The sequence below is a fragment of the Sceloporus occidentalis genome, unplaced genomic scaffold (genome assembly GCF_023333645.1).
Source record: "Sceloporus occidentalis isolate IW3139 unplaced genomic scaffold, rSceOcc1.0.p SCAF_5, whole genome shotgun sequence".
NCBI classification, from domain to species: Eukaryota; Metazoa; Chordata; class Lepidosauria; order Squamata; family Phrynosomatidae; genus Sceloporus; species Sceloporus occidentalis.
The window spans coordinates 91,537,354-91,561,816 of NW_028316985.1; the positions used below are offsets into that span (position 1 = coordinate 91,537,354).

Sequence of the window (24,463 nt, forward strand, 5' to 3'; positions counted from 1 at the left end):
CATAAGGAACATAGGGGAACCCTTGGCCATAGGGAGACATAGGAGACAGTAGGCTCATAAGACAATATTTGCCCATAAGAGAACATAGGGGAATACTCGCCCATAGGGAATCATTGGAGAATACTTGCCCATAGGGAAACACAGGAGACAATATGCTTATAGGACAGTATTTGCCCATAAGGAACATAGGGGAATCCTTGGCCATAGGGAATCATTGGAGAATACTTGCACATAGGGGAATACTTGCCCATAAAGAATCATTGGAGAATACTTGCCCATAGGAAAACATAGAAGAAGGTTTGCCCATAGGGAAACATGGGTGATTACTTGCCCATAGGGAAATATAGAAGAATACGTGCCCATAGGGTACCCATAGGGCAAGTATTCAATGTTTCCCTATGAGCAAGTATTCTGCAATGATTCTCCCTGAGCAGATATCCTGCAGCCATTCTCGGTGGGCAAGTGCCGCCGTTTGTTTTAGTATCTCCCATTTCCAGAATCGTGCTCCAGCAGCAAAACCGATGCGCCTCGGGTTTTGATCTTCTTGTTGTTAACTGCCTCCCAGTCGGCCCCAACTCATGGCAACCCTGTGAGTGAAACATCTCCAAGACACAACACACCCCACCTCCATCCTCGGGTCCTGCAGAGTCAGGCTCATGCCCTCCCTGTTGGACTCCAGCCATCTGGCATGGGATCTTCTCCCCTCCCTCCACCCTCTACCTGCCCACCATTATTGTCTTTTCTTGTGATTCATGCTTTCTCATGATGTGGCCAAAGCATGGCAGCTTCAGTTTGACCATCTTGGCCTCCAGGGAGAGTTCAGGCTTGATCTGTTCTAAAGGTAAAGGCATTCCCCATTGACAAGGTTGTCAAGTCGAGTCCAACCATAGAGGGTGGTGCTCATCTGTGTTGCTGAGCCGAAGAGCCAGCGTTGTCAGAGACTACTCTGTGATCATGTGTCCAGCATGATTGCATAGAAGGCTGTTTACCTTCCCACCAGAGTGGTACCTATTTGTCTACTTGCGTTTGCATGCTTTCAGATTGCATGGTTGGCAGAAGTTGGGACTAGTGATGTGGCACCCAGGCCTCCAACTGCCAACATGCCGATCTTGTACCATAGTCAGCATCTTAATGACTTGAACCACCGCATCCACCGATCTGTTCTAGGGCCCATTTATTTGTCTTCTTGGCTGGCCATGGTATCCTAGCAGCACTTCTCCAGTGCCACTTCTTAAATGAGTTGATTTTCTTCTTATCTGCTTTTCCTCTCTTCACTATCCAGCTCTCACATCGGTGCATGGAATATGCTTATACAATTCTAACTTCCACGTTCACTTGTATATCTTTACTTTTTAGGATCTCAACTGATTCTTCCGTTGCTGTCCTTCCCGTTCCTAGTTTTCTTCTTATTTCTTGACCACAGTCTCCGTTCTGTTCAATGTTTGATCCAAGATATGGGAATTCTTTAACTATTTTGAGTCCCTTTTTTTCCTACGTCGAATTTATCTAGATCCTCCGTGGTCATTATTTTTGATGTTAAACATTATGTTTAGCATCAAGCTGGCCTTTGCACTTTCTTCTTTGACCTCCCTTAGTAATTGTCCCAAAGATGTGATATTTTCATATCAGTAGTATGGTGTCATCCACATATCTTAGGTTGTTGATATTCCTTCCTCCTTTTTTCCACTCCTTGTCCTGTGTCCAGCCCTGTATACTCGTATACTCTGTAAATAGTCACTTGGTTAAGAACATTATACTGTTAAAGCTGTCCAAAAGTGGTAAGAAACCAAAAGCACCTTTATTTAATGAGTGACGCAGAGGCTTTTGTTGGTTATGTAACAGGTAAATTGACTGCCTTAGTGAAGATATAATTGGATAGTCCAAATGCTGTGGATACAATTTTGAACAATTGGGAGGAGGGTCACCCCCCCCTGACATTTTGATAAAAAATATAAATGAGAGAATATATTAAAGATCTATCGGTATAATAGTGATATTTGGCCCGGAATAGACCGTTCAAAAAGGGTGGTCTCCTGGCGACTAGATTTGGTCTCCATGGAACCTGTGGATCAAAAAAAACCCCCACGAAAAGCGGGTTCTTATTGTGACAGCATTATGATATCGCAGTGTGCCAATGACGCACTCGCAATGTCATAATGGCACCATGACATGCGGACACTATGCGTCCAGCACATAACAATAGCAGCGCCCGTCTGTACAGGGCACCACCATTTTGATGCCCTCGTCAGAAGCATTTGACGAGGGCGTCTTATTCCGTCCATCTGGACCAGGCCTTTGTTATCTAAATGTGAAATAAGTCTGAATGATTTGATATTTTCCTTTTTTATTAGACACTTTGCTTATAGATATAGCATTTAAAAATGAGTATTTCAGAAGGAAACAGAAATCTGGGGGACTTCTCCACAAACACTGAAAAGTGAGGAGTGAAGAAAAATGTTAAGAACGAATTAAAACATTTGGTGGTTGTTACTGGAATGGACAGGATATTTCTTTGAAAGCTATAATATCAGCTTTCAGTTTGCTTTAAGTTGCAATAACTATTTTCATGTCAACATTCCAAAGAAGAGACTTAATAGAAGCAAAAAGTGGTAGCTGCCATAATTCATTTGGGAAATAAAATCTGAAAAGAGATATAAAATATCAGAGAGCTCTCTGGAGCACTGTTCCTAAAGCTGGAAAAAAACAGGTGGAAAAATGGAAGAGGATGAACTGCTGCTGCTAAGATTCTGGAGGTTTAAAAAAAGTACAGAGAAATGTGAGAAGACTGGTGAGATTCCTGAGGTTTTAAAAGGGGATGGGAAAGTAGGAGGCCCCATTAGCATCTTTTAGGGCATTAGTTTGCTGGTCCCAAGTGATGAGAGAGGTCTTTGAGCCGCTGCTGCAAGAATTCCTGATTTAAGAAAACAAGAGAAAGCTAAGGCAGTGCATCCAAAGCTATTTAATGATTTGGACTGCTACATGCCTACAAATATCTGGCTGCAATTACTTGTTTCTTTCCTGGAAACTCACTAGGGACTAGCAGTCAATGGCTCAGGGGCTGGCACCACTCCAGGGACCACTGCATTCAGTAGCACTGTGTTAAAGCACTGCTGCTAAGGTTTTTGAGGTTTAAAAAACAGTGGAAAATGGGAGTGGGTTCACTGGCTACTGCTGTTAAGATTTATGAGGTTTAAAAACAGGGGAATGGAGAAATATTAGGCCTCATGGACCCTTTGGGGGCTGTTCGGTACAGATCCATACAGTTCTGGGAATATATATCAGCTAGTATACAAAAATAGTGAAGATACTTCACCCAGCACATCAGTATGCTGTGTGTAGAATTATATAAGTTCTCTATCATACAGTTCCCATAAAGCATGGAGAAGGATATTTCTGTGTGGCACAGCTGAAAGATTTCATGTCAATACAAAAATTGACCAAATTTTGCATTTGTACTATTTACAGCTAGTGTTTTTTTAAAAAAATGGATGTTTGTGACTGAATGATAAAATGCTCTTTTATTTGCACTGTGGAACATGGTTGTATGTGTTCAAGTCATTTCCATTTATGGCCACCCTAAGGTGAACTTACCAGTGGATTTTCTTGGCAAGATTTGTTCAGAGGGAGTTGACATTGCATTCCTCTTAGGCTGAGAGAGAATGACTTGCCCAAGATCACCCCATGGGTTTAGTTGGCTGAGTGGGGATTGGAAGCCTGGTTTCCACAGTCGTAGTCCAACATTCAAACCACTGTGCGTAGTCATCGTCAATGCAATTTTTAGACATATTATTGATTATTCATGTTGAGAGCGTGATTGTATACATGATTTGGATAAAAGTGTGTGTGCTTTCAAGAACATTTGGACATGGTGTAGGCAAGTACTTATATTCCTGTGAAGAAATTCTTGCTACTCTCAGATATAGATGATGATTTTAAAAAATCACGCGCACACTTTGTGATATGCTTGAGAGTAACTAAAACATTTCATTTTTGGAGTTAAATCATGTATAGGTGCCTTTATAGGAGGTATATAAGCATGTCTTTTATAGCATGTCCAGAGAAGGATGACCAAAATGGTAAAAAGTCTGGAAACCATGCCCTGTGAGGAGCTGGGGATTATTATTATTATTATTATTTAATAATAGTTATACAGCACAATGACAGTCAAATACAATTAAAAACCTGTCTATGGCATACAATCTAAAAGCAAAACAAATTCTAAAAATTAAAGCATCTTAATAAACAGTAAACTGTGAAACAAAACACATTCAAACACATTGTCAGTCATCTGATCAATCAGTGAGTTGGAATGGATCTTTAGTCTGGAGAAGAAAAGATAAAGAGGTGCTATGATAGCCCTGTTTAAATATGTGAAGGGGTGCCATATTGAAGCTGGAGTATACTTTTTTTCAACTGCTCCAGAGAACAGGACCCAAAGCATGGGTGTAAACTATAGGATAAGATTCCACCTCAACATTAGGAAGAATTTCCTGATAGTAAGGGTTGTTGAACAGTGGAACACTCCCTCAGAGTGTGATGGAGATCTTTAAACAGAGGCTGTATGGCCATTTGTCGAGGGTGCTTTGATTGTGTATTGTTGTGTGCTGCTTTGATTGCTTGGCAAAAAGCGGGATAAAAATTAAAATTGTATTATTATTATTATTATCATTGCATGGCAGGTGGTTGGACTGGATGGCCCTTGAGATATCTTCCAATTTTATGATTCTGTGTTTCTACTTGTTGAATGATCTGATACATTTTCAGAAAATAATAAATAAATAAATAAATAAAACTTTTATTTTTATCCCGCTTTTCTGTGACAAGACAATCAAAGCGGCTCACAACATATTAAAATATCCACATTTACAACATTATGTCCCAAATTCCCACCTTTAAAACAGGATTAAACGTGTTGCAATTAAAATATTTTTTGCAGAGATTTTTGAAACTAAAAAAATTAGTTAGCTGTGTGTTTCCCTGTTAATTATGGAAGTGACAAATTTGAAATTTTGATCACAAAAATTACTTGGAGCATAACTTCTTCATTTCACCATTTCGTTGGAATGTGTTCAGGTTATTAGGTGTAATACCAGTTTTTCTGTGTTACCAATCTGAATAGTCTGTGGACAAGGAAAATTCAAAATTCAGTTGTCTAGACTTGCTTTTATGATCTTATTGTTATACCTTGAGGAAACACACTGCCAATTAATTTAAACTAACTTGTGTCTTGGTAATTGCTAAGGTTAGGTACCTTGCAAATATAGTGCAGTGCCGCCAGCATCTGTCAGGCCTTGGCTGAGATCCAAGATGGGTTTTAACTGGAGTTCACTTCAGAAACAAGTAGATGAAAAACAGGAGGACAATAGCTGTGGTTATAGACTGGCAAGAGGTCAAATACTGAATCAGGTGAACTAGGAATAGAGCAGTAGAGACAACAGATATGGTCGGGAGCAGTCTGAAGTTCAGGCATCAGATCAGAGAGGTGAGACTGAAAGGGCCAGGTGCAAAATGACAGCTAGTTGAGTTTCAAAGTTGAAAGTTGAATTCCAAGGTAGCAGAGGAATGAGGAGACCAATAGCACATCCATTGACCAAAGAAGACAAAGGTCACAATCCAAGGCAGTCAGAGTCCTTAAGATGAATGTAATGCTGTAAGATTTGCTTAAGTGCAAAGACTGGTGTGTCCTATTTGGTTTGAAGAGTCAGCTGACTTGTTTCAGATAAAATTTAAGAGCACTCTTTTCCTTAAGGTCCACTTTTCCTGGCTTTTAGAAGAACCAGAATGTTGGTGGCACAGAGTGAGAGATTCTCCTAGAAACTGACCCTACAGCATCCCCTTAAAATTGTTGTGTGAATCAAAACCATTGGAAGAAGATGAATATGGCTTGTTTATTAGCAGAAGTAGACTGTGGTTTTGATTAATGACAAAACCAGGAACAGCTCTGTGGGTTGTTTTTTTTTTTAAGATATCATGTCTTTGTATCAGCACATATAGTAAGTATTGCAATGTGCCAGTGTGCATTGGTTCATTTTTCTACAGTTGATGAAAGAAACTGCAACTTGATCTCAAAGGTGTACTGAAAAGGGCAGTACTTCTGAATTTCCTGGCTCCGTTGTCATTTTTGATGTGAAGATTTATAGTGTTAACCTGTTATGGTGGCCATTTCACAGAATTGTTTTACCTAATGAATATTGAATGGGCAAAGTTGCACAATGTACTACTGGCGTATCTCAGATTATCATAGTAATTGTTTGACAGTGTAGTGGCTAGAGTAATAAACTTGAGACAGAGAAGACCTTGTAGTTCAAATCTCTTCTCAGCTATAAAACTTACTTACAGGCATTACCTTTCTGCATAAAACCAGGGTGGACAACCTGTTTGTTTGAGGGTTCCTTTACAACAAGGGAAGGTTGGGTGCTTATCAGTGTTTGGGCAAAAGCCCCATTTTTCTTTCTTCCATCATCTTGCCCCTCTATTCATCTATCATTCATTGAAACCTTTGTGTGTGCTCTCTCTCACTCTTGCCGTCTCTCTCACACAGAAGTGAGTTGTCCTTCATCTTGTTTATTTTTCCAATTATAAGATATGCATATTGAAGAGTTATAGGTTCTGTGCACATTCATTTGCTCTGATAGGGGTTGGAGCACTATGAGAGGTCATGTAGGGATGGAGAACTACTAGAGAAACAGGGCTGTTGTGAAAATTGCATTTCTATTACCGGAATCCTTGCTGGATTAAAGAGTCTTATTTGACTGGGGGGGTGGATTGAACCACTAATAGTGAATAAGGGTCTGAACCGAAGCAGCTTTATTTTGGCAGTCTGTAACAGGCCCACAATTTTTAATCATAGCATTATAAACCCTTAGCATGAAGCCACTGCTTTAGTTCACTAATGAAATCCAGGTAGAACTGGGTATATTTGGGGAAACTTGTATGTTTTTATAAATTTTATTAAAAGGGGAATCATCCCTACTTGATATCTTATTTTCTCTGTATATGATAGGGCTGGGTAGATTGACTTAATACAGTGCAAAATGAACTATTCAATGATCATTTTGAAAAAAAGAGATACTGTGCACAGAAATATTTTGATGGAATACATTATTTTAGTACAGTTTATATACTCAAATCTCTGCAGATGGTGTTAAAAATTGATACTGTACAAGTCTGTGCTGGTTTCTCTGTCAAATGGTTCTTTCACAGTTTATCCTGGAATATTCCCCAGTAAAATATTTACTTACACTTCAGAAAGCTTTCCATGTTGCCACTGTATTCCGTAAGAAAGATCTTTCGGGATTATGCATGTGGCAATATATCCTGTGGGTGGATATTTCGTATTCATATCATATTGCTTTTTATATTATGAGATCATGTATTTTTTTAATTGCTGTTATTAATAATGGCTGGTATCCAAAAAGCAAGTTTGATTTACCTTAGCAAGATTACAGTCATACAAAATTTATAATTTGTTTGATCACATCACATGCTGTTTTTAAGACTCACCTCAGTTTCAACAGCAGTTTGTCATACAGTATTGCAGAGTCTCCTGTTTGGGGGGGGGGCAGAAAAATTCCTTGCATTTGATACTTTAATGTTTAAACAAACACCAATTTAAATCTGTTTTTAAAATATATTTTCTGCCCAAAATGCCTTCTATGTATTAAGAATACATATACTTTAAGATGGATTTAGCATTCCCATGCAAGCTTATCTCAACATGTTTCACTGGACTAAGCAAAACTTACTATTGAGTACTGTGCATGAAACTGAGTGTAAGCAAGTGCCCAGAACTTTCCAGAAGATGTAGATAATGGGCACCATAGATATTTTTCCTAGAGGTGAAACATGAATGGCTTTGCCATTTCAGTGGTAGAGACATCAGTTTAATAATAAAACGAGAGTTCAAGATCATTGTTATGGTTCAGTGAATGAGCTAACATGGATTATAGTGCTAGAGATTGTTTACTACTTTATACACTCATGTATAAGTCTAGAAATTTAGGTTAAAAATTGACCCCAAAAGCCCATGTCGACTTATCCACGGGTCAGTGTAAGTACTGTATCTTAACTCTTATTTAAAAGAAGGAACCATCTCCTGGTGAAAAGCAAGAGTATAATATGTGAATCACTGACACCCTCTGCTCTCTCATCCATCCAGTCTTAAGAGTAAGCACAAAGAGTTATATCTGCTAGAATTGTGTAAGTTTTTTGGCTTTAGTAAGTTCTTTTGTTTTGCTTTGCTTCATCCTTTAGATCATTTGCTATAGGCCCCTAAATTTTACCCTCGACTTATCGACAGGTCATAGCAAAATCCATAATTTTGGCCGCAAAACTTGCCCTCAACTTATACATGAGGTTGACAAGTATATACAGTAATTCTTGATCATCAGTATGAAGCCATAATAGAAGTTTGTGACCTATTGTATGGTTAAGTGTTTTCCCTACAGTTTTGTTTTGTTTTGTTTAAAACAAAACAAAACTCAGGGCCTGAGCAAACAGAGAGGGGAAAAAAACAGGTTGGTCCTGGTTTTCCCCAAACTGGTTGGAGACCCCCTCTGTCCACACAGGCTGCTTTCAAGGCTGTGAAACACCCATAGGCAGTCCACACCATGCAGCATCAAGTTGCACCTCTTGAGAGGGGGGTTAATCTCCCTACTATACATGCACATCATTGCACAAACCAACCAACCAGCACTTGCCTTCCTCTTCCCACCCAGCTGCCATCCCATTGGATGCCCTGTGTGACCAGCCACACAGTCACACAATAAATACATTGCCCGTAGAGTGCATTGGTCCGCCCAGTCACACATTGGCAAAACACAATCATAGAGACTCACTGTATATGCCTACTTTGCACCCTTTACTCCATGCTTCCCTGTTACACTGGCCAGTTTGTTTATGTTTTAATTACATCCATTATGTTATTGGCATCCTCCCATGTTTGTCCTACTTTCGCACCATGAAGTGTGTGACAGCTTGATGCAATGGGCTGATGGTGCCTCTGGCCACTCGTGTGCCTGTATGTTCAAATGAAAAAAAACTGTATGGTGAGCAATAGCCCTGGGAGCTGCATCTGACTAGACCCAGGTTCTGTGCTCTAGATCACTTCCTTATGCTGCCAGGGGTTTCCCACATTCCCGTACTTACACTGTGCTGTTTATATGCCAGTGCAACAATCAACATTTTTTTGCATTAAAGCAGAGCATCAGGACTTCTTTTTGCTCCATTTTTTAGCTCTGGAATGCAGTTTTGTGTTAGTTTTCTCCTGGTTCTGCCCTGTGCGTCATAAATAGATAGGCTTCAAGTCAGTTTGAAGCCACTTTATTTTGCCAGTGTGGACAATCCCAAGATTTTGAATTCACTATTTGAAAATTCTACATTTGCATTTAAGTTCTGAAAACCAACATGTTGTAGTGGTTTAATTGTTGAACTAAGACACTGGAAGACCAGGGTTGAAATCCCTGCTCAGCCATGGAAACCCACTGAGTGACCTTGAGCAAGCCACACTCTCTCAGCCTCAGAGGAAGGCAAGGGCAACCCCCCTCTGACCAATTAATGCCAAGAAAACCCTGTGATAGGTTCTCGTTAGGGTCACCATAAGTCAGAAATGGCTTGAAGACACACAGCGACAGCAACATTGAAATCTGAATTGCTTTTAACTTTTTTAAAAAAGAACCTTATAGGTAATGTAACCAACAATTAAAATTAATTTAAGTATTATACATTCATTTAAATAAAAATCCAATTAACTTTTTTAAAAATAGTTTTTATCTACTCTGCTCTTGCAACCTTGAAGATATCGTGGATTGCTTGTTGATTTATATCTATGAATGGAACATGCATCTGTCAGTGAGCTGCTATATGCTAGGAAGAAAGTGAACATAATACTGAAGAAGTTATCAAAGTGGGTTAGCTTGAGGGGATCTACTGAAACTGTAAGTCTTTGAGAAGATTTTAGGTTTGATATGAACTAAATGGTTTCTTAAAAAATCAGTTTGTGTCGGGGTTGTTTTTTGAAGAAGTCCAATCTTAAAATAACCAAACTGGAATTAATGCAAATATGTTAATGCTTACAATCTCAAAACTGAATACATGACCCACTGTCATACATATCAAGTTAAAAACTTTTACATGTAAAAAAACAAACCCAGATTTTTGAAGTCCAACTTTCTAGTTCTAGCATACATTATGGTTGTTGTTGTTGTTGCTGCTGTTGTTGTATATCTTCAAGTCATTTCTGACTTACGATGACCGTAAGGTCATGGGGTTTTCTCTGCAAATTTCTTCAAAAGGTGTTTGCCATTGCAATACTTTAAGGCTGAAAGAGCATGATTTGGTTTAAAACCTGCTGTCCAAAGTTGTATTCCAGCACTCCAACCACTACACTGTATTGATTCTATTATTAACTTGATTATTTGGAGCTCTGGGCAGATCAATTTTCACAGGCTTTTAATCTATACTTTGGCCTGTTACAGACTGCCAAAATAAAGCTGCTTCGGGTCTCTTTGGAGGTATGCTATTTAAATGATGCATGGGTCCTAAGAGTCCGGAGCTCGTGCCAAAGCCACACTCCATTCCTAAGCACTGGAGGGCAGCTTTGGTGCAGTTTCTGGATTCTTAGGATGCATGCATCATTTAAACAGCATACCTCCAAAGAGACCCGAAGCAGCTTTGTTTTGGCAGTCTGTAACAGGCCTTTCTCTTCAAATATACCACTCTATATTTCACTAGGATTGTTCTCTTAGCCTTCCTTGGTGATCTCGTACTGTCATCTGCTGTTTTTTGGCAGTCCATGTTTCTACAGTCCATGCTTTAGACACTAACCAGCAGAACTACTTCTCTACTTCATCCATCCCATCCTTCAAAACCTCACCCAATTAAAAATGTTCCCATGAAGAAGGGGGTAGATTGTTGTTGTGGGCTTTGTGCAGGTGTTTTTCATTTGTAAGCATTTCCCCCCTTTATCCTGCCCATGCCCCATCCATCCCTTGATCCTCCTCTTATCTCATCCCATACATTCCAACCACATGCATCATGTTCTTGCGCTCATAGCAACCTCATCAGTGCCTTGGCCATCTTAAAATATTGGGTTCTGCATTTTGGTGATTTCTGGGTTTTGACTCTGCTCTGGTCTCTTAACTTGTCAAATAGGTGAAATCGTCTGTACTTCCATGTTATGCCTTCTAACCATTTGAACTCTATCAATTATTCTTTTCTCAAATTTATAAATAATAAGGGCTCTGTTCATCAAACGATACCAGCTATTTAAAAAAAAACCTCTGAACTGTCCCGTAACTGCCAACCTTGCTTCTAAAAACTCAGTGCTCCTTTGCCTTAATCCTTGCTTTCACACACACACACACACACACACACACACACACACACACACACCCTATGATGATGTTAAGCTGTAGCCAGTGCAGAAGGAGGAGGCATTTTCAGAAGCAGCAACATCCAGCTCCCTTTCGCCTTAATCCCCATTTCCCCATCCCCAACACTGTTAAGTTAAGGCTATCTAGAGTGAGTGAATCAGCGTGGATGGAGGAGGCATTTGGAGAAGCAGCAACATCCAGTGGCTCTTTGCTTTCTTTTCTACTTCCCCCTTCTTCTCTCACTCTACCTGGCCTTTGCTTAACATCATTGTCCAGGCCTTGGGAGGGCAGAGGTGGCAGGGGACACATGCATCAAGCTAGCAGTGGGGTGATGAAGAGTTTACTGGAGCAGCAGCACATGGGCTGAGCAAGGCAAACTAAGTAAACCAGCCAGTGAGAGGGAAAATGTGTGAATGGGTGAGGGAGCAGGCAGGTGAACTGGGCAGAAGCCACCTCTGTCAGGAACTACATGCACCATGGGTTGGAGGGGGGCTGTTGGCAGGAAAGGAGATGGAGAGGAGAAGGAGGGCAACGAGAATGAGCCACTGTTGCCACCGCCGCCATCCTAGTCATACCGCTCCTTTCATGTTCTCATCTTTCTCTTCCTTCTTGAGAAAAGTATGACAACACTGGAAGAGTCTCTTAGCCTAAAGTAGTTCACAGGAGGATAAAAATATGAAAAGGTCTATATAGACTGACTTAAACTCTTTGGAGGAAAGTTGTGATATAAATGTAACAAAATACATAAATAAATAATCAAGCAGCAGAAGAGTTTCTATGTGTGATTGTATGCTGCTCTCCCCAGTTCTTTATACTTTACTATGACCACCACACCCTGCATGGAAGAAGAATAAGAGAATAAAGTCAGATGAGAAAAGGGTTCAGGAGTATAGGACTCGGTCAACTTACTCATTTTCTGCTTATACATTATTTCACAGGGTCTTAGTAGGAATTGTCATTTGACCTCGGCAGTTTCTGGAGTGTCAGATAAAGTGGTAGGTGTTGGAGTTTAGCTTTGGGGCCAATTCTCCATACTCTTAGGTAGTTCCATATCTTTTAAACAAGGATAATGAGAGCAGTAGAAATTTTATCCTGGTGCCACTGTATTTGTTCATTCATTTGCTTCCTTGGAATCTCCTTGTAATGTTCTTTCACTGTTTTGTAGGATTCTTAGCAACAATAAGATATCAGGATTGAAGAATGGTTCCTTTGCTGGATTAAGTCTTCTTGAACGATTGTAAGTATCTATATATATTTTTTAAAGTTTTGAGTATTGCGGGGAAAATTGATGCTTTTTAAAAATAAAGATGCTCTAGCAATTGTAGTTGTATAAATATTTTTAAAACAAAATTAGATTGTTTTGGGTCAAAAGAAATAAAAGAATAAGCACCAAGAAAGAAGACACCTCAGTGCTTCTCAGGCAAATTTGGAGCTATAAGGATGGCTCAAAAGAAAAAAGAAAGTGTACTTTTAGATATTGTGCCGCTGTTTGGTTTTATTTTGCAAGCTGAATTTTCAGCCGTGTGAAAATTTGTTTGTTTGTTTTTTTGTTGGGGGGGAAATAGAACCTTTACTTTATCATACAACCTCTTTTCTTACTTCCATTTCTATTCTTATAAATTGTCCTTTTATAAACAACTGTGGAGGTCACCCTTAGTAAGCAGATGATCTTTTATTAATGAGCCAGGAAAGGTCAAGACTAGCCTAAAGTGTTTTTTTCCAAATACCAAGATTTAAATGATTTCTGAACTTAAAGAATTATGCTTTAAAAAAATAAATGCTGAAAAAAGCAAAGAGCTAGACAACTGTACTAGCTGGAACATTCTGTAAAGCAGATTTGTGTGTCACTAATGCAGTTACTTTCTTCCTTCAAATTTTCAAGCTATTTTGAAGCTTGCATATTTTGCTAATTAAAGTTAATCAGCTGAAATATGAAGATGGTAATCTGGAAAGCTTTCCAAGCATCTCAGCAATTGAATCCTGCAGCCTAAAGTACTTATGATATTTACAGTTTAATGCAGGGTTGGTGATACAGACATAGTTCTTACACCCCTTTCTTTTTGTAGAAGATGGAAAGTTCTTATACTTGTCAATTTGTATCTAACTGCTTGGTTACCTAGACTTCATGTTTGCAGACAATAGAATAATTTAGTAGGTGGATCAGAATTCCCCTTAAGAATAATGTTAAGTTTTAGATTTTTAGGAAATGTTCGATTCAGAACAATAAACACTGAGTATCCCTTATCTGGAATTCCATAATACATCAAAAGGCAAAATTGTCCACATGGGTAGCTGAGTGTCACTTTTGCTTTCTGATGGTTCATTGTACAAAAACTGTTTCATGCACAAAATTATTAAAAAATACTGTGTATAAAAGTATCTTCAGGCTATGTGCATAAGGTGTTTATGAAACAAATCAGTACAATGGGCCCTCGGTATCTGTGGGGGATCTGTTCCAAATCCTCCTGCGGATGCCAAAATCCACGGATCCTTAAGTCCCGTTGACTTCAGTAATGGCACAGCCACACGGCCACATCACCATTGAAGACAATGGCACTTTGGAGGAGCTTCCTTCTCATCCTCTTCCCCTCCCCACTGCCTTTTTCTCAGCACCGCTTTCTCCTCACACCGTGCCACACCTTCTGCCTTGTGCTGTGCCACGCCTTCTTCTCTTCCTCCTGCCTCTCTTTCCTCCTCCTCTTCCCACCTCGCCTTCCTCCTCTTCTTCCCACCTCACCTTCCTCTCGCCTTGCCTTCCTCCTCACACTGCACTGCACCTTCCTCCTCTTCTTCCTGCCTCCCCTTCCTCCTCTTTCTCCTTGGGCCGTACCTTCTATTCTTCCACTTCTTCCTCTTGCCTCCCCTTCCTCCTCCTCTTACTTGCCGGGCTGCTCCTTCTGCCTCCTCTTTCTCCTGCCTCGCTTCCTCCTCCTCCTACCTTGTGCTTCACTGCACCTTCTCCTTCTCTTCCTCCTCCTCACTCTGTGCCTTCTTCCTCCTCCCACCTTGTACCATGCTACGCCCTCTTCCTCCCAGCTCACACTGCATTACGTCTTCTTCCTCTTACTCTTGCACCACGCCTTCCACCTCCTCCTCTGCCCTCCCCTCCACGAGCTTGCTATCCGCAGATGCTCAAATCCACAGGTGGCAAGTCTGTAGATAAGGAGAGCCCACTGTCTACAGAGAGCTCTAGTAGCAACTTTTGAGACTACTGTAATTTAAAGAAGGAAGCTCGAAGGATGAGCTTTCATAGACTTAAGCCTATTTCCTCAGATACACTTATGAAACATAAATGAATTTCATGTTTGGACCTGGTCGCATCTCTAAGATATCCTGTTATGTATTTATAAATATTACAAAATCTGAAAAAAAATCCAAAATCTAAAACACTTTTGGTCCCAAGCATTTTGGATAAAGGATATTCAACTTATGGGTATTTCTGTATATATTATGTAAAACAGTCCACTTATGTACTTATACATTCCTGATGGAGATCCATCAGATCTTTCATAGGCACTTCATAATCTAGTACATTTCCCTAACTATTTAAATATTTTTAGTTCATTCATTGTAGTCCATTGCTAACTTTATTAACAAATCCTTGAATTTTATTTTTAAGCCCATATCAACTGACTCTATGAAGTGCAATTCAAGTTAAATCCTCCCTTTAGTTTAGTTGTTCTTAACCTGTGGTCCCTTTTTCTAAGAGATCTGAGTCTGAGGAAAACTCAAAATTGACAGTCCAAAGAAATGGGATTTAAGAATCCCTTCCTTTCAATGTCCGGGAAGACTGCCAACCCGGCCACCTGTGTAAACAAATGGGTTTCATAGAAAAGACAGAAATGAGAAGTCTAAAATGTCATGTTATGAATCCCCCAAAGATGCCGAGAACAGAGAGAACCATTTCTGGATTCCCAAGGCCTCAACAGCGACCACAAAATTGAACACTAAGGTTTTTTTAAAAAAATGCTATAAAACCCTGGAAATTACAACAGTTATTTGCCAGTCTGCCTGCTGTTGACTGAACTGAAGTTGCTCTCTTTCAGGTGGGTTCGCTGACCCATAGCAACAGTTTTCAACAGGGGTAAACAACAGTTTTCAGTTCACCATACTCTTATCAAAATGTCAATTAAAAGACACTAGAAACTACTCTCTGAAATAATGACTACAGTTGGTTCTCCATATGCATGGATTCTGCATTGATGGATACCTCATTGTATATAATTGGGACTTGAACATTCATGGATTATGGTATTCATTTAGGGGGGAGGGTTCCTGGAACCAAATCCCAGAGGATAGCAAAGGCACACTGTACATACACAGAATATGTTGAAATAATTCCATGTTATTTAAAAATGTTGAAATATATTGAAAATTATTGCAAATCTGCCTTAAAGGAAGAATACGCACCTAGACTATGAAGTGGCTATGCAAGGAAATAATGTTTTATTCTCTGTTACTGAGAACAAATATGCCAACAAAGTTGTTAGATTTATAGTACTTTCTAACAAACTGAAATGCTGATATTAAGAAAGGTACTCATTTTACCAGCCTACAAAAGGATGGACATCAACCTTGAGCCCTAGGATTGAACTCAATAGTAGTGAATATAATGTGGAAACAATGCATGAAATTTGTAGCATTTTTTTCTTGGCCTGCAGTTGTTTGCTGCTGCAACACAAGTTTACCTTGCATCTTGCCAGTGATTAAAGGTAATTGCATATTTTGTTGCTGGTACTCAGTCATTTACTATTACTATAATTGAGAAGCCATTTTTCTTCCTTGAAAACTGAGCAGTGAAGCATTCTGCTGACACTTCTTCTTTTTTTATGAAAAAGAGCCCTATTACTAAATAAGTTCTGTTAAATATTAAGGCCTTCTCAAAATTTCTCAGAGTCCAAAGCTATTGTATACACATGACCTCATGTATAATAAAGAACAGATTTTGGGACCAAAATTATGGATTTTGATATGCCCTGTGGATAAGTCAAGGATAAAACGTAGGGGCATGTAACAAAGGATCTAAAGAGCAAAGCAAAGATCCTCTGAGAAGAATAAGTCCTCTGGGAAGAATCTGCTGCAAGCTAAGAAGACCAAACTGGCTGCGGTGACCCAGAGGACCTTTTCATCTTCTGCTCCTAGACTATGGAATGACCTGTCGGATGAGATCCGTCATATTACCACTCTAGAAGCCTTCATATACATGTAAAGTATGAGTGTGGGGAAACTGATAAAGAAAGCAAGCATAAGAAATGCAATTGCATTGAATTGATAAAGATGGAAGGAAGAGACACACACAAAAAAGGAACTGAAACCTTGTTAATTCCGTAAATTCCATTGTTGAAACAATAAAACTCTTGCTCTTTTTAAAAAACCCAAACTGTTAAGACGAATCTCTTCCGGCAGGCCTTTCCTGATTAGCCCTCTAGCTCAGCCTCCCCCTCACTGACATTACTAGCCCCGTTCCCCCCTAGAAGAAGATACTTGTCTTGCCTTATATCTACCTGAAATTTTTGGCACTTTTGTATTTCATATTTTTAACTTATGTTGCTTAATTCCATTTTATTGTTTTTCTCTTAATGTTTTTATGTTTGGGAGGAAGGCTGAGGTATGGAATGGTTTATAACTGTTAAATTTTTATTCTTATGATATTTTATTGCTACCTTCTGTTGTAATCTGCCTTGATTCCTTTGGGGAAAAGCGGAATATAATTAAGTAAAAATTATATTAGTAGCAGTGTTGTAAAAATGGAATTTAGTCCAAAACTCTTTGCAGAAATAATCCAGATTGAGACTGCTTTAACTGCCCTGGCTCAGTTCTAGGGAACCCTGGAATTGTAGTTTATTGTGGCACCAGAGCTCTTTGACAGAAAAGGCTAAATGGCTCACAAAACTGAAGTTCCCAGAATTTCCTAGCATTGAAGCAGGGCAGTAAAAGCAGTCTCAAACTGGATTATTTCTGCATTGTGTTTGGGACCTATGTCAACCTGCCACACAAACCATACTAAAAAGGGATCCAAACCTTTAACATTGCTTTCCCCCCAAAAAAGCCCAAAGGGGTTGGGGTTGGGGAATAAAAAGAAATTCAAATGTAAAACAGTGTCCCTGGCTCCCAAATTGCAGAAACAATTCAGAAGAATACAGTTGGCCCTTCTTATACACATTTTTTTATTCATGGATTCACGCATCCATGGTTTGAAAATGTTCAAAAAAAAAAGTATAAATTGCAAATATCAAACCTTGTAGCATTTTTTTTATAAGGGACACCAATTTGCTATATCATTATATTTAATGGGACTTGAGCATCCACGGATTTTGTTATCCATGGGGGATCTTGGAACTAAATCCCGGTGGATAACTAGGGTCTACTGTACCAGTAAAATGTTTTCCTGAAAATGTCTGTAAGCTCCATTAGAGGGGAGCAAAAACATGCCCCAGAAGTATTGTGGCACTTTAGAGAGAGGGTTCAAAAATTCAAAAAGAGTTGTTGGTGCAGTGGATAGTGTGGCCATCCAAGGTTTCCTGTGGGTCAGTGCAGCCCCCTAACAGTTGTCCACTTCTGAGGTAGAGCTATATGTAGCATCCAGCCACTATAGACCACTCTCTGGTCCTGCCTAGATAGCTTCTGTCCTGTTGCAGCTATGCTTTCCCAGAAGGAGTGGGAAGAGGTATTGTTTCTGTCAGCGACCTGGTTAGGAGAGATGAAAATCAACCCCAAGATGGTTGATATATTTCTGGAATGAAAAATTGTTGGTCTTTCCCCGCCATCTGTCTTGAGGTCAGAGCAGATAGCTAGGAATTTGATGAGCTCAGGAGAGGATACAGGTGTGGCTGCCTTCAGTGACGGGTAGAACTGTATACCTTTTGTCTCATAACTCTGTGAGTATTGTGTACATCAAATGTAGTTCACATACAGGTTTGTTAACTATGAATTGGAGCCAGAAGAACAACTAACAACATTAAAATAATTATTTAATTCTTGGATTCATCTTTGAACCCAGGTTTCTATGATAGCCAGGAATGTGTTTGCATACTTAAAGCTTGTGTGCCAACTGTGATCTTTCCATGAGATGCTGAATCTGGCTACAGTGGTACACACCTTAATTACATCCCTTTTGGGCTGCTGTAACAAGCTTTACCTGAGACTGACTTTGAAGGGTGTATAGAAACTTCAGCTATTTCAAACTGTTGCAGCCAGAGCATTAAATAGGGCAGGTTACAGAGACCATACTACTCCCCTGTTAAAACAGCTCCACTGTCTGCCAGTTTGCTTTCTGGCAATATTCAAAGTCCTGTATATGGGCTGTAAAATCCTATATGACTCAAGACTGTTTGGCAGCCCATAGGTCCCTATGTATGAGCATGCCCAGGCCCTGAAATCATGAGAGGCCCTTCTGTCTGTCTCACTACTATCACGGACATGGTTGATGTAGACACAAGACAATGACTGCCTGAAGACTCTGGAACTACCCAAGAAGGTCAAGATGGCCTGTTATAGACTGCCTAAATAAAGCTGCTTCGGGTCTCTTTGGAGGTATGCTATTTAAATGATGCATGGGTCCTAAGAGTCCAGCGGTCGCGCCAAAGCCACACTCCATTCCTAAGCACTGGAGTACAGCTTTGGTACAGCTTCCAGATTCTTAGGGTGCATGCATCATTTAAACAGCATACCTCCAAAGAGACCCGAAGCAGCTTTATTTTGGCAGTCTGTAACAGGCCAATGTCATCCTTCCTGCTGTTCTTACTTTGCCTGGCAAAGACCTACCTATTCTGGCAGGCTTCTAAAATGGAAAACTTTCAAAGAATTGACTAAGAATGGTGCTTTGTTTTAGGCTGATTTATTTTAATTGCTTTTTATTTTTTGATGGGTTTTTTTTGGGCGGGGAAGTATAGTGTTAAATCTAATCTTCTGAATAGTTTAATCCTATTTTAATGTTCATTTTTGGTATGTTTTTAGGTGTATTGTGTTTTTGAATTGTAAGCAGTGTAAAGTCCCAATTTTGGAGGAAAGATGGGATATAAAAAATAGGATTTTTCTTCTAGATTCTTTTACTGGGGGGGGAGTATATTACTTTTGCTCCCATGTAGTCAAGTAGTTTTCCAGTTTGAAAATTCTGTTTTGAGATTACTTTTTAAATGACAAAACATTGTACTTCTTTTTTAAACAGGGACCTTAAGAACAATCTTATTAGTGTTATAGATCCAGGAGCCTTTATAGGACTTTCATCTTTAAAAAGACTGTAAGTATTTGTTCTTGATAACATGGAATTAAGTGCAGTGTCAGGAGGTAGCTGTTTGTGTATAGCCTGTCGTAAAGTTCATTTTATATGTTTAAAAATCCCTTACAACCATGGGTTGTACAGTGTCTTCTTGGTGTTATTTACTGCTAGAGTTACTTTTCATGTTCTAAAATACTGTGTACAATTTTTTATTACCCCATCTTTTAAAAATGTATATTTGGAGAACATACAGAAAAGGACAACTAAGATTAGAAAGTGCTTGTATTACGCTTAAAAAGACAGCTCAAGAGCTTAGGCCTAGGGCAAGAAACAAGTAGTGACTTGTTTTGATAATACTGTATTTCTTCTCTCCATTCAAGATTATTGTATGAAGTTATGTTTTTAAGTCTTTACAACCCATATCTAGTGATTAGTTCTAGCGAGACTAGACCTGTTGGATTGCTGGGACTTATACAAAAGTTAACTTACCATTTCCTCAGTGTATCTGTTTTGAATGAAGAATAAAAATTGGATTTAAACCGAAGTGTCATGGTTAGTCAATTATATACACACTTTCCAGAAAATAAGCCCAATTGAACTCACTGGGATTTATTCCACAATTGCCCTATAAATTTGACATCTTTAATTACTAACACCTTTAAAAATGCTTTTTGTTCTTTTGTATTTGTTAGTGCACAAGCACCCTCCCCATATCCTTGGTACTTCAGTTCTGGATTTGATTGCTCATTTTGTTTTCGTTTTTAAAATGTACTTGAATTAAATTAGTTTATCAGTTTTTTGATGTGCAGTCCAGTCAGTCATCTTTAAGCATCTCTGATTCTAATCATAATGCCCAGTGTTCTGTGTCAGCTACTTATGTATTATTAAATAAGTAACTCTCCTGGCTCAACCTACCCCCCCCCCCCCAAACCTGATGGAAATGTCATGCTCAGATTGTCAGCCAAGTGGACCTCTTTTTTCTCCATGCAGCTGATGCGTGTTAAAGTATATTGGAGGGGAGTTATGATTGTGGAAATAGTATCACAGATGTGAGTAAGTAGCAATCGTGAATGCAGAACAATTATGGTCTTGGATAAGTAAATCTATGTAGCTGTTATATGTTCATGATCACTACCTAGTCACAATAGTAACAATGCCACAATCATATCTCTACCTAACTTACTTGCATGCAGAGAAGGAAGACAATTCTGCCTGCCATCAGAGCACAGGTAAATGATACTTCCATCAAGTTGGGGGCAGGAGATTTGGGCCAGGAGAGCTTATTTAGTTAAATATACTATGTCATGTAAGAAATATATTGTATGCTGAAGCGATTTCTCGCTTTTCCCTCCACTATTGACAGAGATTTAACAAACAACCAGATAGGATGTCTGAAAGCAGATATGTTTAAAGGACTTGCAAATCTAGTCAGATTGTAAGTATGATTTTATTAAATTAATTTTGATGTACACAATGACATTTAAGTTTTTCCCCTTTTTTGCTGAAACTTTTTTACTAAACTATATTGTCAGTTTATTGATCAAATGATTAGTACATTGGATTGTCCTAGAGAGGAGGATAAGGGAGACTCAATGAATAATATAACTTTTGCTGGGAGAATCTTTGGAAGGTGTATTACGACTTGTATTGAGAGGGATAAATCTGCTTGGTACAGACTGGAGGGCAGTGGATGATTGATGGTCTAAGTTGAAAAAGTAGGACCCCCTCAACACTGGAAATAAATAGTCCCACTTTCACACAAGTTTGACCATTTGCACCGTAACACTTTTCCTTTTGAAAGACAGAAAATTGCCCTAGATAGAAAGACAATTAGACATGGAATACATGACCACTGTTATTAAGGAAAAGGCTTGCCAGGATGCATATTTTAAACTTTCTTTTAACAGATAACATAAATAGTTACAATTTGAAATGAAGCCTACTTGTATTGATCCAGAATAGGACTGGTCTTTCCAAAGTTTTGGAGAAAAGATAGAAAATCTAGGAGAAAGATGTGTCTACAGGAACTGTTTAGCAGGGCTCTTGGCTTAAGCCTCTGTCTCAGCCTCCATTTTCTACCTCCAGCGTAATAACTAGATAGAAGGAGCAAACTAGTAGAAGAGGGCTGAAAAATCTAAGGGCAAATTGTGCAAGGTTTTGGTCATAAAAGCTCTGATAATAACTAGAAAATTTTCCAAGCCTAGGGAGAGAAAACACACTATCCTATGTAGTTTTTATTATTTTCTTTATCGTTAGTAATATTTTTTTGATTTGAAAACCATTACTCATTATTGTTTAGAGTTCACTATATGCCACAACGTGCTCTACAACTGGTGGATCTTTTGATATTATAATTGACAGAAAGATTGATCTGCATACATTTCCTGCTCCTTCCTTCCTTAATTTAATATATGTGTAGTGGTTTTCATGAATCAATACAGTAGACATTGATATATTACTATACAGTCATTGTGTACTGCATGTCTTTATGTTAAGATGCACACTAGTGATTGGTACAACATGAAAGCAGTGTTGAAATATCATAACTCATAACTGTATGGAACAAATGATGGAGTATATAATGCTACTCTATGCCTTTTCTATGATGTTAGAATTTAAACAGCAGTTGATATTCTAGTATTTCTTGCCAACACTGTGGGTGGCAGATAAACAAGTAAATTTATTCTTGGCATTTTGCTAAAGATATCTCCTATTATTACACTCATGATCATTGGTGTTACTTCAGCTCTGCAAATTTTCACATCTCTATACCCTAAAGGCACCAGATCCTGTCTGATCTTGGAAGCTAAGCAGGGTCAGTCTTGGTTAGTATTTGGATGGGAGAATGCCAATGAATACCAGGTGCTGTAGGCTTTATTTCAGAGGAAGGAACTGGCAAAACCAGAATATTCTTTGCCTAAGAAAACCATATGAAATCCATGGGGTCACCATCGGTCAACAGGCAACTTGAAGGCACACACACAAATGCACACACAAGAAATTAGAATGGTCACACATGCACAGATATGAAACAATTTCAATTCTCCAAATTACAGTCCTTGAGTAGGCAAAGCAACACTAGCCATCTATAAAGACCAGGGTTGTGGGACTTCTAAGTTCTGCAGAAGTACAAAAGCCCATTGATAACTGAGCTTGCTTAACAGGCATGCAGTGCTGATTGTCAGGCATGTTAAACTGGAGCAGTGCAGTATCTTATAGGCACACTTGTAAATATCTAATGTGATTTTTTTAATTGTCTAGAAATCTTTCTGGAAATCTGTTTTCATCACTTGCACAAGGAACATTTGATCATCTTACTTCACTGAAGTCTCTGTAAGTATAAATCTGAGTGTTTCATGTATGTGAGCACTAGTCCTCTAGTAGACTTTCTGTGAAAATTAAGTGCAGAACATCAAACCAAATTTGATTTCATATTATTTGAAATCAGTATTGCAGGAGGCATATTAACTTTGTCTAACTAAAAACTGTCTGTCTGCATCTAAAAGTATATACACTTGTTCCTCTATATTCACTAGGGTTAGGAGCACAAGACCCCCGTGAATATGGAAAAACCACAAATAACAAAAACACCATGTTTTACCTAGACACCTCTCTAGGTCCTCCAGTGCAATTCTGTGGTCAATGTCCGACAGACACTGACCATAGAAATTCCCTGGAGGAGCTACAAATGCCTAGTAGAGTATTCTCTCTAGGAATCTCTAGGTCTTTCAGTGCAACTTTAATTAAAGTTGGCCATAGAGTTGCACTGGAGGACATAGATATTCCTAGTGATAACATATTAATCAAATCTATGAATAATCAAATTCGCAAACATCAGAACTGCAAATATGGAGGGTGAGTGTACTCTCATCACTGATAATGATCTAAGCATATGTAAGCTTCAGACATAATTAGCCAGTTGCCTGGTTGCCTATGACAAAAAATTATGTCCAAATAACAGGATATAGATACTTGGGCTAAATGGTGGATGACATTTGGTTTATGTGATCACATAACTTTAAATTAATTTTAAAAAAAAAAAACCCTGTGCGTTGGCAAATAGTCTAATACAATGTTTGTTCACTTATTATTTATAAGGCAGTAATTCATAATTGGATATTTTCAATAATCCAAAGTGGGATTGCATCTTGTTTACAGATTTCTGGGAACATCTTATTTATGTAGTCAACATATATACCACTTGAAATAGGATTTTATCTTGTCATATCAGAAACACTATCTCTTTTTTTGTGTATGTGTTCCAGAGAATTTCAGACTGATTATCTGCTGTGTGATTGTAATATGTTGTGGATGCAGCAATGGATGCAAGAAAGAAACATAACTGTTCGTGATACCAGATGTGCTTACCCAAAATCACTTCAGGCTCAACCGGTTTTGAGTGTTAAGCAGGGGCTTCTAACATGTGGTAGGAAGAATGTTACAAGCAAACAATGCTGAATTGTTTTATATGTATTCCTTGTCAAAGTATACCTTTTACTTCTGTTTTCCTCTTAATTTGGTTTATTTTCACTTCTTTTCATTATGTTGTTCTGCCATCATAGCTGGAATTTGGAGGAACTCTTTTTTTGCCTTCATGGAGAATTTGAAAACAGAATTATATATTTCACTGAAATATAGAGATACTGAATTGAACTTTTTACCAAATTGAGATGACAATCATTATTAGGGTGGATGCAGTCTAGTACTATATAGTATATTCATGGCAGGTTTCTTTCAACATAAAGAAGGAAGGGGTTGCATACAACTAAATGTTTGTATGCATCTCCTTCCCTCCTTATGAACCTAGGACAATCTAATAAAACCAATTGACTATAGGTTCAGGACTGAATGAAGAAAGGAATAACTACTTCAT

General features: G+C 38.7%; 1 protein-coding gene across 1 annotated transcript in view; it reads left to right on the forward strand.

Moving 5' to 3' along the window:
• ADGRA3 (adhesion G protein-coupled receptor A3) overlaps nt 1–24,463 on the forward strand; it is a 54,256-nt gene that overhangs the window by 4,825 nt on the left and 24,968 nt on the right. The window contains exons 2-6 of the mRNA XM_089524725.1: nt 12,538–12,609; nt 19,540–19,611; nt 20,954–21,025; nt 22,852–22,923; nt 23,856–24,016. Of these exons, the coding sequence (XP_089380851.1) occupies nt 12,538–12,609; nt 19,540–19,611; nt 20,954–21,025; nt 22,852–22,923; nt 23,856–24,016 (449 nt within the window). The remainder of the gene's footprint in view (nt 1–12,537; nt 12,610–19,539; nt 19,612–20,953; nt 21,026–22,851; nt 22,924–23,855; nt 24,017–24,463) is intronic.